At 38.0% G+C, this 16,456-nt stretch overlaps 1 protein-coding gene across 4 annotated transcripts in view; it reads left to right on the forward strand.

Moving 5' to 3' along the window:
* ROBO3 (roundabout guidance receptor 3) overlaps nucleotides 1–16,456 on the forward strand; it is a 2,447,731-nt gene that overhangs the window by 2,316,430 nt on the left and 114,845 nt on the right. For all 4 annotated transcript variants that reach the window (XM_044081188.1, XM_044081190.1, XM_044081189.1 and 1 more), the window contains 2 exons: nucleotides 2,606–2,741; nucleotides 14,656–14,883. In XM_044081188.1, the coding sequence (XP_043937123.1) occupies nucleotides 2,606–2,741; nucleotides 14,656–14,883 (364 nt within the window). The remainder of the gene's footprint in view (nucleotides 1–2,605; nucleotides 2,742–14,655; nucleotides 14,884–16,456) is intronic.

The raw sequence follows: 16,456 nt of genomic DNA on the forward strand, positions 1-16,456 counted from the left end.
AGCTTTTCTCCCTGGGTCTCTGCTGAAAAAGGGCTTTTTCGGCTCAGTCAGACACCCCCGGTTAACAAATGTAAAATAAAGTTATGTATGTGTGTATGTATTTATGTATGTGCTTATGCATTTATGTATGTGTATGTTTTTATATATGAATTTAGTTATGTGTGTACGTATTTATTTGTGTTTTGTTAAAGAGATGTGGCTAGCTGAGAAGTTTGATTTTCATAGGAGTCCTGAGGCAATAAGTTCAAATAAACCTACAGAGGCAAATGCAGAATAAAAAAGCTAAATATTTAGACTTCTTAGTATGCAAGGATGGTAGGATATATAAATGTAAGCATAAAATGATTATGTTGTAATCAAATTTTACAATGCTTACTTTCAGGAATGAATAACATAGACTATAACATATAAAAATTAAGACCACAACAGGTTCTAGCACCAGCGGATAATATGGGGGGACACTGAAGTTTTGAGCAGTAGGAAGGAAAAGCAGTAGATGGTCAGATGGAAGGAATGCACTATATTTATTTACTTATATTTTTTACCGGAATACTGCACTGATTAATGCTGCCCAATATCAGGCTCAGCCTGGGTAAAATACAAAACATTTCATAAATAAAAAATATAGAAATGTAAGCACTAGCTGATTAGTACAGACTAATTACATAGAAAAAAAAGAGTATGTACAGTCTAATAAACAAGCACAATGTAATGTACAATCAAGCAGCGTGTAATGTACAATATAGATATTAGTTTCTAAATTGGGTCAGACTTCAGTGAATCTTAAGGAGAAGAGACTCAGAAAGGAAGTGGGTTAGATTATATGTCCTGTGTAGAAGCAGGAGCATTTGGCCTGGATGAAGAAGTGCTTTTTGAGTTGCATTCTGAATTTGAAATAAGTGTTGATTTCCTTAATATCGATGGGGAGAGCTTGCCAAAGAATAAGTACCTAACAGGAGAAAACATGTGCGGTGGAGTTTGTTAATATAGGTAATGAGAGTTGGTGTGGCTTGTGAGTATTCTCTCAGGTTTTATGAGAATTTTTTTAATGAAGCCTAACTGCAATAGGACCAAATGTGTGGTGTTGGAGTAGTTTGCAGAGTTGGGATCCTAAAAGTAAGTTAAATCTTTATTTTATGTGCAGCCATTTTGCTTTTTCTTGGGTAGTACAGTAATGCTAACAAAGAGATGAGTTTGTAATGAATCAGTAGATGCTGTTAAAGATAGCCTGGAGTTTTGCAATGTTTTTCTTGAAGGCAGAAGCAAAAATGGAGCCCATATTTAAATTGAGAAAGGAGAATTAATTTGCCAATGGTTGCTCTGGCTGGTTGGAATAGGAAAGGGGAGGAAGTCTATTTTGGCTCTCACTTTATCAATGTGGAAATTGAAGTTTAATGACTAATCAAGCCATAGTCCTAGGCATTTAAAGGTGGAGGTTTTCTCTATGGAATGGTTGTGTAGGTCAAAGATAGAGTCAGGTGCTTGGTGAATTTTCTATGGAGTTCTGAAAAACATAGTTTTAGTCTTGGTGGGGTTGAGAAGTAGTTTATGGTTTATGAGCCATTGGTGGATCTCATGTACATCTGACTGAAGGCATTGAATGTTGGTGTGAGAGTGATGTGATTGGTAATTGACCGTGTCATCAGCATAGAGGATAACAGGAAGATGGAGTGGTCACATGGAAATCTGTTAATGTATATGGACAAGAGGAAGTGGGCAAGAATGGATCCTTGGGGTACATCTTTGGGAATAGATGAAGATTCTAACTGGGAAGATCTTATTTTAACTCTTAGGTGTCTGTTAGTGAGAAAGTTTTTAAACCAGAGAGCAGCATCTGGACTACTGATTTTTATTACTTTATTTTGGAGAAGATTGTGGTCAGGGAGGTCTAAGGTCTAATGCAGTGGGGGGGGGGCAGAAAATTACAATAAGTACAGAGTGGACATCAGGTGGGTTTTAACTTGACTTCTTTCCGTTTTTTAATATTGATATCATACTTTCTTTTTTACATATCTTTTAAATATTTCATGTAGTGTATTAAGCAGTTTTCTGTTGGTAATTGAGCCATGATATTCCTTCAACTTTATACTGAAGCTTTAAGTCCGCTGTCTAGCTATTATCATTACCTTTGCATCTCTCAAACAAAGTTTGAAACGGTATTGGAAAGGAATTTTCTGTATATGGTTGTGGTATTATAGTGTCTTTAAGCAGAATTTAGGCCAGTTCATGCAATTGTAGTCTGTGCTGTAATATGCTGTAACTAAGAACTGGCACTGATTAACAGATACTTTTTAATTCGGTAAATGTAGGGCTAAGAACTGGCACTGTTACTTTTTAATTCAGTAAATGTAGGGCTAGGAACTGGCACAGTTTAACAGATAATTTTTAATTCTGTAAATGTAGGGCTAAGAACTGGCACTGTTTAACAGATACTTTTTAATTCTGTAAATGTAGAGCTAAGAACTGGCACTGTTTAACATATATTTTTAATTCGGTAAATGTAGGCACACATTATTTTAATTTTCAGTGACAGGTTTATAGACTGTCATAATACTACAATAAACAAACCAGTTTCTGTAACTAATAATGTTTCTTTTTTCCACAGTTGGCAAAATGGGAAAGCAGAAGTCAGTGGGGAAAGCAGTGAAAACTCCTTCCCTGAACTGGTCTGAGCAGTTACCTCCACCACCTTCTGCCAGTGAGTTGGGCGAGTACACTGAAGAGGAAGAGAGGCAGTTTGGGTGAGTTCTTCAGCAAGACAGTTAAGAGACAAAGCTTGCTGTGCTCTATGCCAGAAAGTGCAGTTTGGCATTTTTATAACTGTACTCCAGTTGCAGGACAGTTAGTCAAAATATAAGTGATTTTTGTATTTGCCAGTGTAAGCTGCATAAATATGTTCTAGTGGTATTGTCTGTAGAAGTATCTCTAGCATTTTATTAGTTGATGCATGTTAGATTATAGTTGTGTGCTGTTTGTTGCACATTTTATATCTAACTTTTCTAATTACATTTTCATGAACATTTACTTAATGTTATTTCATTTGTCATTACATGCTATCTGTTTTCTGTAAGTTTTCAGTATTTTTTTTCTAGTAGCTGTGATGTTTTTATGTCAACACAGGACTTCACATCCACAGAGGGATGATGTAAAACATTCTTCAAATCCTCAGGAAGATCGAGAAATATATTGGGAATGATGAAGCATTTGGTTTCTGTCATCATACCTCTCAACCTCTTAGAGTAAGAAATCTGGTCAAAGTTATAAATAATGGCGGGAGAAAGGTCCAAAAATAGGGACATTTTTTAAATATTGCTCTTACAAACTTAGAAAGTACATAGAATAACAGCTTTTGCATTTGCATGAATTTTCTAGAGGGTATGAAGTCGGAAACTCAAATATCTGTCATTATTTTCTTACTTAAATCTTCAATGATCTGCTAGAAAACCACAACTTTATGAAAAACAGACCAAAAATATGAGGCAAAAATCAAGACTTTCTGCAAAAATCTGTACAGTTGGGAGGTATCATCGCTAAGGCTGACAAATGATTTTATTTTAAATTAGCACATTGTGAGTTAGAGCACTATTTCATTCAAAGTGTTGGCCTTTTTATTTTTTCTCAAGCTTTTCCTTTGAGACAGCTCAAATGACCAGTTTATTGCACATCTTTGGTTTAGAAAGGCTCATTCTCTATATACTAGATTTTGCCCATTTGTACTGGTTTATTCTCATTTGCTTTTGCTAGCAAAGTAGGTAGTGGAATTTCTAGGCCCATTTTGCTGAACTATAAATAAACTTACTTAAGTTATAGCCAATTAAAAAAGCGAGCACAGAACAACAGGATAAAATAGACAATGGATCACAAATCTTTGCAAGTAAATCTGCATTATTTTTACCCCAGGCTAGAGAAACAGTGATGGATATTTGATATGCAAGAGGGCTGTATAAATGTTGCAGTACAGATTATTATTAGACACAAAGTTTTAAATAACTGACTTCATTACTGAGGTTAACAAATAAATGTAGTACTACATTTTCAGGAAGCATAATATTTGAGGTCAGGTTAAAGGTCCATGAGGACTTGGAAAGGTTTGGGGAAACACCATTAATTAAAAGCTGTTGCATTGTGGGTAGTTTAATATGACCAGTAGTAAGGCTTGCAATTAAAAATGTTATAACATTTTTCAAACATGACATGCTATTAGCTGAACTGTTTCCAAAAGCAGACTCGTTAACTAAACCAAAATATATACCACCTCCTGAAAAAAGATGGAGGGAAAGATGGGCGTTAAAAGTGTTAGATGGGCATTGGTTCCTAAGAGAAGTGTGCAAATGCTTGTTTTACTCTACTAACTTATTCCAAAATACCATATCAGTCATTAATTTAACTGTATGTATTCTAACTAGTGACATGGGATATGTTTTGACGTAATATGCAGCAGAAAACAATGAGAATTTTGCAGTAAGGAATGTTATCTTTGAATATACAATGTAGGAAGGGGAAAACAATGTGGAATGCACTTAAAATTAAGCAACCAATAATGCCTGACAAATTAAGTGCTATTGGGAAATAATAGACTGACAGGGGTGTTATGAGACACTGGGGTGGGGGGCAATTGAAATTGTGCTTGGAAAAGGGACTATTTGTTCAACTGTAGAGATTTGTTTTATCATCATCAGAAATGACATATAACCATTTACATTACAGGCACCATTAACCTTTAGTATTACTAGCCAAACTGTATGACTGTGTACATCACAGAATTAACAAAAAGCTGCATCAGATGCTGAGCCCAGAAGTGAGTTGTGTTATTTGTCAAAATTCAGATATTGTTTATTTATGTATGTATTTATTTATTTATTTATTTATTGTGAACTTATGTGATTTCTGAGAGAGTACTTAATCTCTGGGAAGAATACAAGATGAGTATTCATTTATTTATTTAGCATTAGCAGCAGTACAAAGAACTGCCTGCTCACACCCTTGTTCTCCCCTCCCCCTTCCCTGTTTATTTCCTTAAGACAATCCCAAAGTTAATAAATATTACCTGTGGCAGGCACCATTTTTACAACTACAACCACCGTTGTCACTATCATATGTTCATTTATCAGTTAACTCTGTTACCTGATTGTTTCCAGCCCCCTCATAAGAGCAACTAACAGGGTCTCTACCCGCTTCGCTCCCCACCCTGCCCCCTATTCCCTCCCGCCCCCAGTGGTCCCACCTTTATTGCACTCACAAACCCCTCCCATCTTTCCAGTAGCCAACCACAGCACTAGCCCAACACTACCTCCTCCATCTTCCCACTACTATCACACCTCCTCAACTACCATGTACAAGCATACCTTACCTATGCTCACAGCATGCACTCTCCTTGCATATCTTACATCCTACCAAAGGTCCATCATTCCCCCACTCAACCACTACCACTGTACTACTACTCACACCACCACTCATGTCTCACCCTCACTCAGCTCCCCTCCCACCAACTCAAGAAACATCCCTATGCACCCCCCACATATTCTACCAACTATATTACTCAAGCATAAAGCATCCCTACAACTTTACACAGTAACCCTCCCACCATACCTATTACCCAAAGAGCACAATCATAAAGTTTCCCTTATAAACAAACACATTCAAAAACTGAGAAAACTAATAACTTCATGCATATCTAAACTAGCCCTAAGTGGAGATATCCACCCCAACCCTGGCCCTACCATCTCCAACCCCAATCCTCATAATCTGATTAGAAACCACAACTTCTCCCATATTACAGCCAATAGAAAGCCAAGTGACTTCCTTCTACTAAGCCTAAATATTAGAAGTATATCCAACAAAGTCCATGAACTCCATGCCACCATAGACTTGTACTCCCCAGATATAGTCATCCTGACAGAAACCTGGCTAAAATCTCACATTACCAGTGAGCAAATACTCCCCACAGGTTATGGCATACTAAGAGTAGACTGGCTAAACAAGAAAGGAGGCGGTGTAGGTATAATATTTAAACAGCATCTAAACATCCAGATCTTAAAATCATCAGCTCCACAAATAGGCAATGAAGAAATAATATATACCAACCTCAAAATAAACCAAAATAAAACCTTCAACATAATTGGATGCTACTTCCCACCTGGCCAAAACATCCCTCCACTAGAAAACCTCCTCAGCTGGTCTACCCACCATCTCCCCCAAGAAACTATCATTTAGGTGATTTCAATATTGACTGGCAATCCTGCTCTGGCAACCATCCAACCCATCATGTAAACCTTCATGGCTCACCCAACTAGTCCAGTCGCCAATCAGGATAAATAAAAACTCCAGCAAGCACACTACCCTAGATTGGATACTAGTCAGTAAGAGCCCCCAGTCATATATAACAGGCTGCTTATCATATAGCCTCAGTGATCACTCCCCAACATTCCTACTCAAAAAATACCTATACCAAGCTAAACCTGTCATCTACCGTCAAATACGTAAAAAACTAAACTTTAACCCACTCACATTCATCTCATCCCTCAAAGAATGTAACTGGCATCCTCTAAAGTACCTCAGCCTTGATGATGCACTTGAATTTTTTAATACTACCTTCCTGAGCATCCTTAATTACCATAGCCCCATAAGACTTTCCAGAATCAAAGCACAACCCTCCCCATGGCTACAGAAAACCACTAAGTCAGAAATGAAAAACAGGGATAAAGCCTGGGAGCACTGGCGCAAAACCAAGACCCCCTCAACTAGACAGAAATTCCTAGAACTACGCAATAGAGTCAAAAAGCTAATAAAACAGGACAAATTCCAATACTACCAGTCTGCCCTAGACTCCTCTCAACACAGCCCCAAACAATTCTGGTCCTCCATAAACTCCATCCTCCACCCAGGTAAAGTCAGTACACCTCCTCCTAACATCCCTCACTCCTCAGAAAATATTGCTACCTCATTCAACACACACTTCACACAAACCATACTATCACTAGCTAAGCAACACAACCCCCCTCCCCTCCAACCCACACCTTCAACTAGTAATCTCCCTGCTGCCTTCTCTTTTTCTCCTGTACTTACCTCCAACATAAAAAACTCTTAACTAAACTTAAGCCCACCAGATTAGCAGCAGACAACCTCCCAAGTGAATACCTACAAATCGCAGCTGATGCTCTGGCCTACCCAGTATCCATCTTGATTAACCGATCTCTGTCAGAAAGTTTCGTTCCCACACTGTGGAAAGTATCACATATAATTCCCCTCCACAAAGCTGGACCCTCCACAGAACTAACCAATTACCGCCCCATAGCTGTTCTCTCTCCACTCTCCAAAATACTAGAGAGATGCATACACTCTCAGGTCTCAGACTACCTCCTTACTAACAACCTCCTTTCCAATACTCAGCATGGTTTCCGACCAAACCATAGCACCACCTTTACCCTACTCACCTTTACTAACACTATCCTTCAGCATAAAAACAATGGATATTTCTCCTCTGCTACTTTCCTAGACCTATCTAAAGCATTTGACATGGTCCCACACAAACAAGTTATCTCTGTCCTCAATAACCTATCCTTCTCACAATCGGTCACCATCTGGTTTCAGAGTTACCTGTCTGACCACCAACAATCCGTTGTATGGCAGAATGACATATTTCCCCAACTACCTGTCTCCATAGGGGTTCCCCAAGGATCCATCCTTGGACCCCTACTCTTCTCTGTTTTCACCAATAATCTAGCCTCTGCCACCAAACATGGCACACTCATACAATACGCAGATGACTCACCCATCATCTGCTCAGCCCAGTCCGTACCCAAACTGCAAAAAGTCACACAGGAGGCCTTTTCCTCTGTTGAAACTTGGCTATCCGATGCCCAATTAATACTCAGCCCAAACAAAACTAAACTACTCATCTTCCAACCCACCAAACATACTCAAAACAACTCTCACTTTAACATCACAGCAAAAGACAACACCACTATATACCCAACTGAACACACCAAATTGCTAGGAGTGGAAATAGACAATAAACTAAAATTTGACATTCACATATCCTTGACCATAAAAAAAGTCCACAATAAACTAGGAGTGCTATACTGAAATAAGCAACTTCTCAACAAAGCAGCAAAGATTTCAATAGCAAATTCCCACCTCATCTCCACCCTACTTTATGCCTGTCCAATATATACCAACCTAAGGCAATGTGATTTAAACAAGCTAGAGACCTGCTACAACAAAATCGACAAATTCGCCACAGGGGCATCCTACCGTAGTCACCACTGTCTCTCACTTGCTGAACTGGGCTGGCTTGAACTCCCTCACCTCCTTCAGTGGTATCAACTCTCACTTGCCCACAAACTAGTAAATCATCCACTAAATGTCCCATCCCTCCCGAATCTACTTCAACCCAATCGCACCACCAGACCACTAAGATCCATCAAAGAAAATCACTTGCAGATCACTAAAGCCAATAACGCTGCTGGTGAAGCACTATTCTCTTGCACCATAGCCAAATTATGGAACTCCCTTCCACCCAGAATTACCTTCATACCATCATGCACCCACTTCAAAACTTTACTAAAACTGCACCTAAAAACATGCTGGCTATGCCCTTGCAACTCCCACTCTAATATCACCCTTCCCATCCAACCACTACCTTTCTTTCCACTCCACTAACTACCTTGATTATAGCAAGCTCAGATGCTCATAAGCCAGTACTTATTATACAGCAGGAACTTCTTCTTGTAACATTTGTTAATGTCCGTTATGTACTTCACAGATAAAGATTCTAGTTGTCTACTGATGTACTATGTTCTTCATCTGTAAATATGTTGTAAGTATTTGCTATGTAAATTGTTAATCGCTATGTAATCCAATGTAACTACTGTCTGTTTATTTTAACTGTGGAGCTTTTCTCCCTGAGCCTCTGCTGAAAATGGACCTACATCCAGTCGGATACTCCCGGTCGACAAATATAAATAAATAAATAAATAAATAAAGATGAGTAGCTCAGCAATTTTGAAAAAGGTACATTAAAAGTAATGTAATGATATCATTAGCTTGTATTTTATTTCCACTCTGAAAAATGTACAACAGCAAGTCTGTTAGATGTTCTTAAATGTATTCCAGAGATTAAAGGATATAAAGTGGTGCCTAGATGCAGATGCATTGTGCTATTAAAAACATTGCAAGATCTGCACACAGCAGGAAAATAGATTTTACATGTAAAAAAAGTTATATATATTTTTTTACACAAAGTCACCAGTTCACCAGCTGTCACTCAACTGAATAAGAATATAGTTTTCCTGAATTTGAACTGCCTAAATGGTATTTCTTTTGTTATGTGCAGTACACCCATCTTTCCCAAACCTGCTATGGTTGATCTTGTCAAATCCTCGCAGAAAGTCATGCTGTCTATGGAATTATTTCAGGAGGCTGGTCTATTTTGAATTGTTAATGGTCAGATCTTAATCATGGCATGATTTAAAATATTACTGATGTTCATCGTGCTATGCTGCTGCAGTCATCACACTTGGGTTATCCTGCCGTCAGGTGGTCCCGCAGTCGGCCTGAATTCCATGATTTAAAATATTACTGTTCTTCCTGTAGAATCCCACTGTAGAAAGCCAAAGGAGGGTCTCTGCTTCTGATTGGGAACCTCCTTTTATGTCATAAATCCCATTCAGAAACAGTGTAAATGATCATTAAAACAATTACTAAAATAGCTAACTATTGCTGGTTTTGAACTTCTGTGGTTTTCACAGAAAACTATGAAGTACTATCTAGGAGTTATACTTTCATAAACCTACAGAACTACAAATTCTAAAGAGGCACTATTGTATCTTTTGATTTAGAGTGGTAATAATATTTAGACAACTTTTGATTTTTTGCTTTATTAGCATTCCTGGATGATTGATGAAGCTAGCCATTTTATTTTTAACATGAGCTATCCATTCTGTTTTCTAGGTATGTTATTGCTGTCAGAGCAGAAGTACATTAGGGAAACTGCATAATTCATACCCCTTCAACTGACAACAGAAGACGTTTGTGTAAACTTTCCTGGCTCTGTGGTGTAGAGGGCTGGGGCCCTAAATAAGTCCCAGATGACCTCGGTTTGACTGGATGTTTGGGCACTAGAGGACCTAGGGGGGGTAAATTTTTATAGGCTCATCTACTCCTAGATGGAGGAGTTTCTGCCATCAGTCTATCAGTATGCAGTGATGAAGATGTTGCCACAATCATGTGGAAGATTACAGTTACCATTCTGATATTGATGAAGGTTCCAGAGTTGCCTGACATTATGCATTGTGATGTACATGCTGACAGGTTAGGACATGTTGAACATCCCCTAGCATGCAGGACAGCATATGTGATGCTGCATATTGCTTTGTTCTGATCCACCTAACCTCCACAGCTCAGCACTGCTACTGTTATCAGCCAAGGGGGACACTATGAACAAACAGAGCTTGAGCAATGACCTAAGAGAAAACACCTGATGGTCAGTTGAAGGGCACCCAAAAGTAATTATTTTTTAGTCACTTATTTGAATCAAATAGATAATGGTAAACATGTAAATATGTAAATTCTATGTTTGTACAAGCAGGCTTCAATGTCATCTCACTAAATATAGCACTACAAATTTAATTTTCAGAATGGTGATACAGAAATGGTCAAACTGATACTTTACGTCTGGATATATTTGTGTGGTTTAGCTGACAGAGGTGTAGCTAGCCGTTTTTGTGCTCGATTTCACCGTCCCCCAAGCATCACCCACAATAAAGTATCAAGATGTGGGGGGAGGGCACTACTACATTTGGGCACACAGTAAATGCAGAAGAACATATTGACGTTATTAGCAACAGTGCCTACACTTACCAGCAAAATAACCAGTGGAATGTCACCATGCAGGAAGTTCTGATCTGGGTCACATGTGTGCCATATAAGGGAATCATGCAAACTGCCTGGATGCTGTGGGAGCACAGTGGTTATGATTCCGCATACATTTCACATGCTACTTTGAAATTCAAAGAACGGTAGCCCTTCCTGTTTGCAAGCCTTTGTGACTGTGGGTAGGGTATATAATACATTTTTTTTCTCTGATCCTGCCCACTTCCAGGAGTCTTTATTGCAACAGTGCAGTCTGTGTCTCCTGGAAGTGAGCAAAGTCGTAGAAAAACTGCAGTGTTAGCTCTGTCCTGTGATGTACTAGGAAACCTGGAAGATACCCCAAATAACATGCAAATCAGTCTGTAAAGCAGTCACACAGACAAGATCCAGATAAGATAAGAGTATTCACTATATAGTATTTTAAACCACCTGTAGTAGAGGCCCATGGGACTTAAAGTAAAAAGTCCAGGGCATTCAGAGACCTTGCAGCTGAAACACTGGTTTGTCCTTAAGGCTTCATTTGCATATATCCCATAGGCCTCTATACCAGAGATTTAAGGTAATTCACAGTGAAGACAACAAGTTTGAGTCCTTGCAGTTTTTACTGAATGGTTTGTCTGTGTGACTTTTTTACCCTTTGGATTTGATGTTATATGGGATATTTTGCTGGCACTCTAATGCTTATGGATATCAGGCTTGATTTTAGGCCTTGTTTTTTTTTTTTTTTTTTTTTTTAAAGTTCAACCGAACAGTCAACTTATACTGTACTGATGAGTTCAGAAAAAGACAAAAGAATGGCATGTTTACATCTAGTGGGTTTGGTTTTATTGGCCTGAATCTACTCATATTGGCTTAAAAACTAAAAAAACAGTGGTATTCAGAAGTCATGTAATTGAATAAGGGGTTATTTGCATATAAGCTGTAAGCCTCTACTGTTGGAGTTATATTGCAAAGTGAAGGCTTTAGTTTAGGTGGGTTTTTCTTGCATTATCTACTCAATGGCTTGAGTGTTTGACCTTTTACCCTTTGATTTGGGAGCTTTGTTTTTTAGCTATGTAGCTTACAGTAGAAGCAGTTAAGCAGCACTGATTAAAGAAAGGCTGCTGCATATGCAATACCCCAGTCTTTAACAAAGTAAATCACAGAAAAGAGAAAAATGACAAAAGCTTAGCAAACAGGTTGTCATGTTTATACATTATCTAGCATATCAATGCGCTTAAATTTGTACTCAAAGGTAAGATCATTTCTCGGTTTCATGTGAAATTCATTTAGCATGTGCTGATTACACATTTCTACTTGGATCAGGCACCAGTGAGCTGGAGCTATTTTGCAAATGGTCTCTTCATCAGTAATGTGGTCAAAAGGCATCTTGTGAAGATGATTATCCTTTCTTCATCTGCTGCAGTGAGTAGTAATAGATAATCTATTAGCTAATGAAGGACGATTCTCCATATTGAGTAGTTTATATGTAAGAGAAGCTGTAAGCATGTTTGTGTCTGCCACATGCAACCGTTTGTATGTGGTAACAGCAAGCAGAGGTTAAGATGTATAGTCTACCAGAAACTTGGACCTGGAGGTCTTTTGTACAGCAAGCTGGAAAATTCAGATTAATTAACAGTTAAAACAACATTTGCTATGGATTTTATCCAGTAGATGCAATTTACAGGGAGTAACTCTCCTGTTCTGGGAACAGCCTGCTGACTATTCCACATTTTTACACATGGTGGTGCTGCAGTAACGTTGTCGCCTCACAGTAAGACGCTGACCGGTTCGACTCTCAGCTACAGCGTCTTCTGCGTGGAGACATGCGTGAATGGGCGTACCTTCGTTGAAGGTTGTGCGTTAGGGCTGGCAACTCAGCACGTAAAAATCAGCTGCCAATCATTAGCGGACCGAAGTTCCGCTGTGGCGACCCCTAACCAGGAAAAGCCGAAAGACACAACAACAAGTAACTGGACACATTCAATTGACTAGTTCACCAACATGCTGAATAAAAACGGCATGAGTTCCATATGTTATTATGTTCACTGCTCTCCTGTCTAAACATTCATGCAACTCTATCCATCTCCTCTATCTGTAGTGTCCTTTTGGCCTTCTTGCATAATTTAAGCTTCTGGGCTTTCATTAGAAAGCCCCAGTAGCTTAGATACACGTAGATTCCTCACCAAGTGATTGAATGGAATTCTTAACATTGTTATTGCTACAGTGAAATGAAACTCAGTGGAATATTATATCTAGGATTTCCATCTTTTCAGTTTTTTTTCTTTGCTTACTAAGTTTTGTATGTGATATTTGCTGTTTTGCAGTATATTGTATTTTATGAAGTCCTGTAACATTTGTTAACGATGGAGATTTTCTCCACAGGCCTCCAATGAAAAAGTGTCTGTCATGGCCCAGACAGTCTTTCTCAGTAAGCAAATGCAAATAAATAAATAAAATATATATGCAATGTTTTGCCTATTAAATGGAAAACTTCATTTTCTGAACGAGTCAGGAGAATCTGATAAACATTTCCTATTAAGTAACAGTTGTTTATCAGGTATTAGATGGCTGAAAGAGAATGGTTCCAAATCAGGACTTATATAGTAAAATGATAACTCCCATATATAACATTATCAGTACAAAATAACAATTGAGCAAACCATAACGTTGATCCTTCCCATGCAGATATAGAATCAGCAAATATCTAATGGTGCAGTGGGTTAATGAGGGAAGCACATACTTTGAGTTGGATTTATATAAATGACTATTTTTCTAGAATGTTTAAGTAGTGTCTAGTATCCAATTTTTTAAACCGGTGATGCAATTATTTTGCCCACAGGTTGTGGTAGTAACAAGGTAGAAAAAATGTGTTCTCTTTAACTCAGCTCAATGGAAAAAGCAATTTTCAGTACTTACTAGAGAGAGCAGACTGAGCCGTTTTATTACTTCTTACACACTACCTCCCTTTGTAGTGGATCTAAAGGTTCTCACAGTATGAATAGTAATGCAGGTACAGAGAGACGTTCTTATTAGATAGCTTTCTTACCTGTCATAGCAATGCATGGAACTTGTTAGTGTGAGACAGTCAAGATACCTGACAGCCTTTTCTTTTCAGTTAGTTGTTTGAGTGGTATGTGTTTTAATTAGTCCTGACACAGGCAAGAATTGACCAGAGTTTAGTATTTCTGATCCATTTTCTAGTGTTAAAGGAGTAGCAACTTAACATAAAATATGTTGACATCCATGTGTCAGAACAAAGCATCTCATTTCTCCATAGATGGCACATTTAAGCTATTATATTATGCAGTTACATGTTTTCAAATCCTGCAAGATAACTGGCTGAATCATTGTTAATAATGTCTTAACTAAAAACAAGCAAAATACAGGTCTGCAAGCTTTCATCAGTAGGGAGTGACATTTTGTAATACCAGCAGCAGTTTAAATTTGGTGTTATAGCTGTCACAAGCAAAAGGAAACTGCAAACTTTGAACACTTGCATTAAAAAAATGCAAATAATGAAACATGTAAGGCAAAATGATGGCCTAAAACTTTCATACCTACTCAATTTCATTGAGTGAGGATGCATCTCTACTGTAGGTCTTAGTTGGTTTAATATCTTGTCTCATGTAATAATGACAAACATTTAGAGCTGAGACCATATATTAAAGCTTTTGCCTTGGTATTCTGATGTTGTGTAATAGGCTTGATGCTCTCTCTAGATTGTCTGTATACACTGATGTGCGTTTTCATGTAAATTGGACTCGAGTGACATTCTGCTATATTTACTTTTCTTGATTTCAGATATGAGACAGAAGACTGGTGCCCACCACTGCCAGAGAGACCATACTTAACAGAGCCTGGTATACAAGGTGAGGGTCCACCTCCCCCTCCACGTGGGGAAGCATCCTCGCCTGCTAGTTCCTATGGCCAGCAGTCCACAGCAACCCTTACTCCTTCCCCCCGGGAGGATATGTGCACTTCTGAAGATATTCCTCGCTTACATCAGTTTGAAATTCTACAGCTGCCCAGGTAAAGACTGGTCTTTTACTAGTAATACAGTTCTAAGCAGTCATTTTAAGCAGTTAGCAAAGTTATACATGCAGTTTTTATTTAATGGGCACTGTTCAAATGCACATGATTTAGATCAACCTCATTCACTTAAACTTTCCTATAGTGTATAAATTAAAACATATTTTACCGTATCTTTTCATAATGCTGCCACCTTCTTGAATGCTATAAAATATATATTCTAAAGTATGTTTTCAGCACACTGCACCGATCTAAAAAATGTTTTTTGCATGAGATTATTCATTAAAAAAGTATTTCATATAAAATACAATGTGACAATAATTATGAATTGAGGACAAGAAGTGACCACAAAGCTGTCATGCTGCTATCGCAGAAAGTAACAGTAAATAGAAGGTAAAGCTAGTCCATAATGAATTTAACTTGTGCTGTTCTGAAGCTGCATATCATTAATGTGTACAAATGACACATGGATAGAAATTAGGAAGTTCACAATGAAGAAGGAAAAATGACACATACATTTCGCTCTGACTTTATCCCTCTCTCCCCTCCATCTGCCCCTCAAGATATACCTGAAACTGGCTGACCTTCATCTACCTCAAAAGACCAAGTCCTAAAAGTGCTATCAAAAGATAAAAATACTGCATTGGCTTTAGTATAATGTGCCTCATAAACGGTCTTTTTCTGAAAATATTTCAAGCCTGCCTAAACTAAAGCACTGTTTGTGATTCCCTTCTGGGTGAGGAAGGTAAACCTATACTTTCTTGTCTGTGAGTGATAAAGCTGCTTTCTGTTTTACCTGCTCCATTTTATTTTCTCTATTTTAAGAAATCTGCTTGGCCTGGTGTTTTTGTTCTATGTGAGAGACATACACTTTAATTAGCTAGGCTGCACATTTCAAGTTTTCTCATTGGTTAAGTTGTTTGAATTATAATTAAAAGCACAATGAATTGTTAGGCCTTTGTCTTTTTCTGAAAAGATTTCAAGCCTGCATAAAGTAAAGCACTGCTAGTGATTCCCTGCTGGGTGAGGATAGTACACCTATAATCTGATGTCAATGTTCATTCTATCATCAAACCTCTGGGGTTCGGATCTGATCTTTGGATCTGACTCAGCTGTTGCAATAGCTCATGACAATCAAAACACTCCCCAGCTCTTCCCTTACCCATAACACACCCTTCCAAGTTACCTCAGATCTTGTTTGCCACTTTGTGAAGACGTGGTTCTCCAATAGCTCTCGAATTTTCAATTTTCAATATTATTCTCAATATTATTTTTTCTCTTAACTTCCTTTAAATAGATTCTTTAATAATCTTTCTATTCCTTACCTTAGCAACTAGTTTAAATTAGTGGTTTAACTTCATTTCCTTTTTTTCTTCTTCATACAAAAGTACCTTATGACACTATTGTTAGTATCTTCTTTCTACACTTTTCACTGTAATTCTTTTAACCATTGTTGGTATTCTTCTCTGGTTCCTCCTTTCTTCTTCTTCCTTTCTTAAAGAGTAGAAAAATTATTTTTCCTGTTGTAATGGCTGATATAAGCCAGCTGGCCATTAGTGATTCACATACTGTG

Source organism: Protopterus annectens, chromosome 8.part0 (assembly GCF_019279795.1).
Source record: "Protopterus annectens isolate FY-2018-M chromosome 8.part0, PAN1.0, whole genome shotgun sequence".
Lineage (NCBI taxonomy): Eukaryota > Metazoa > Chordata > Ceratodontiformes > Protopteridae > Protopterus > Protopterus annectens.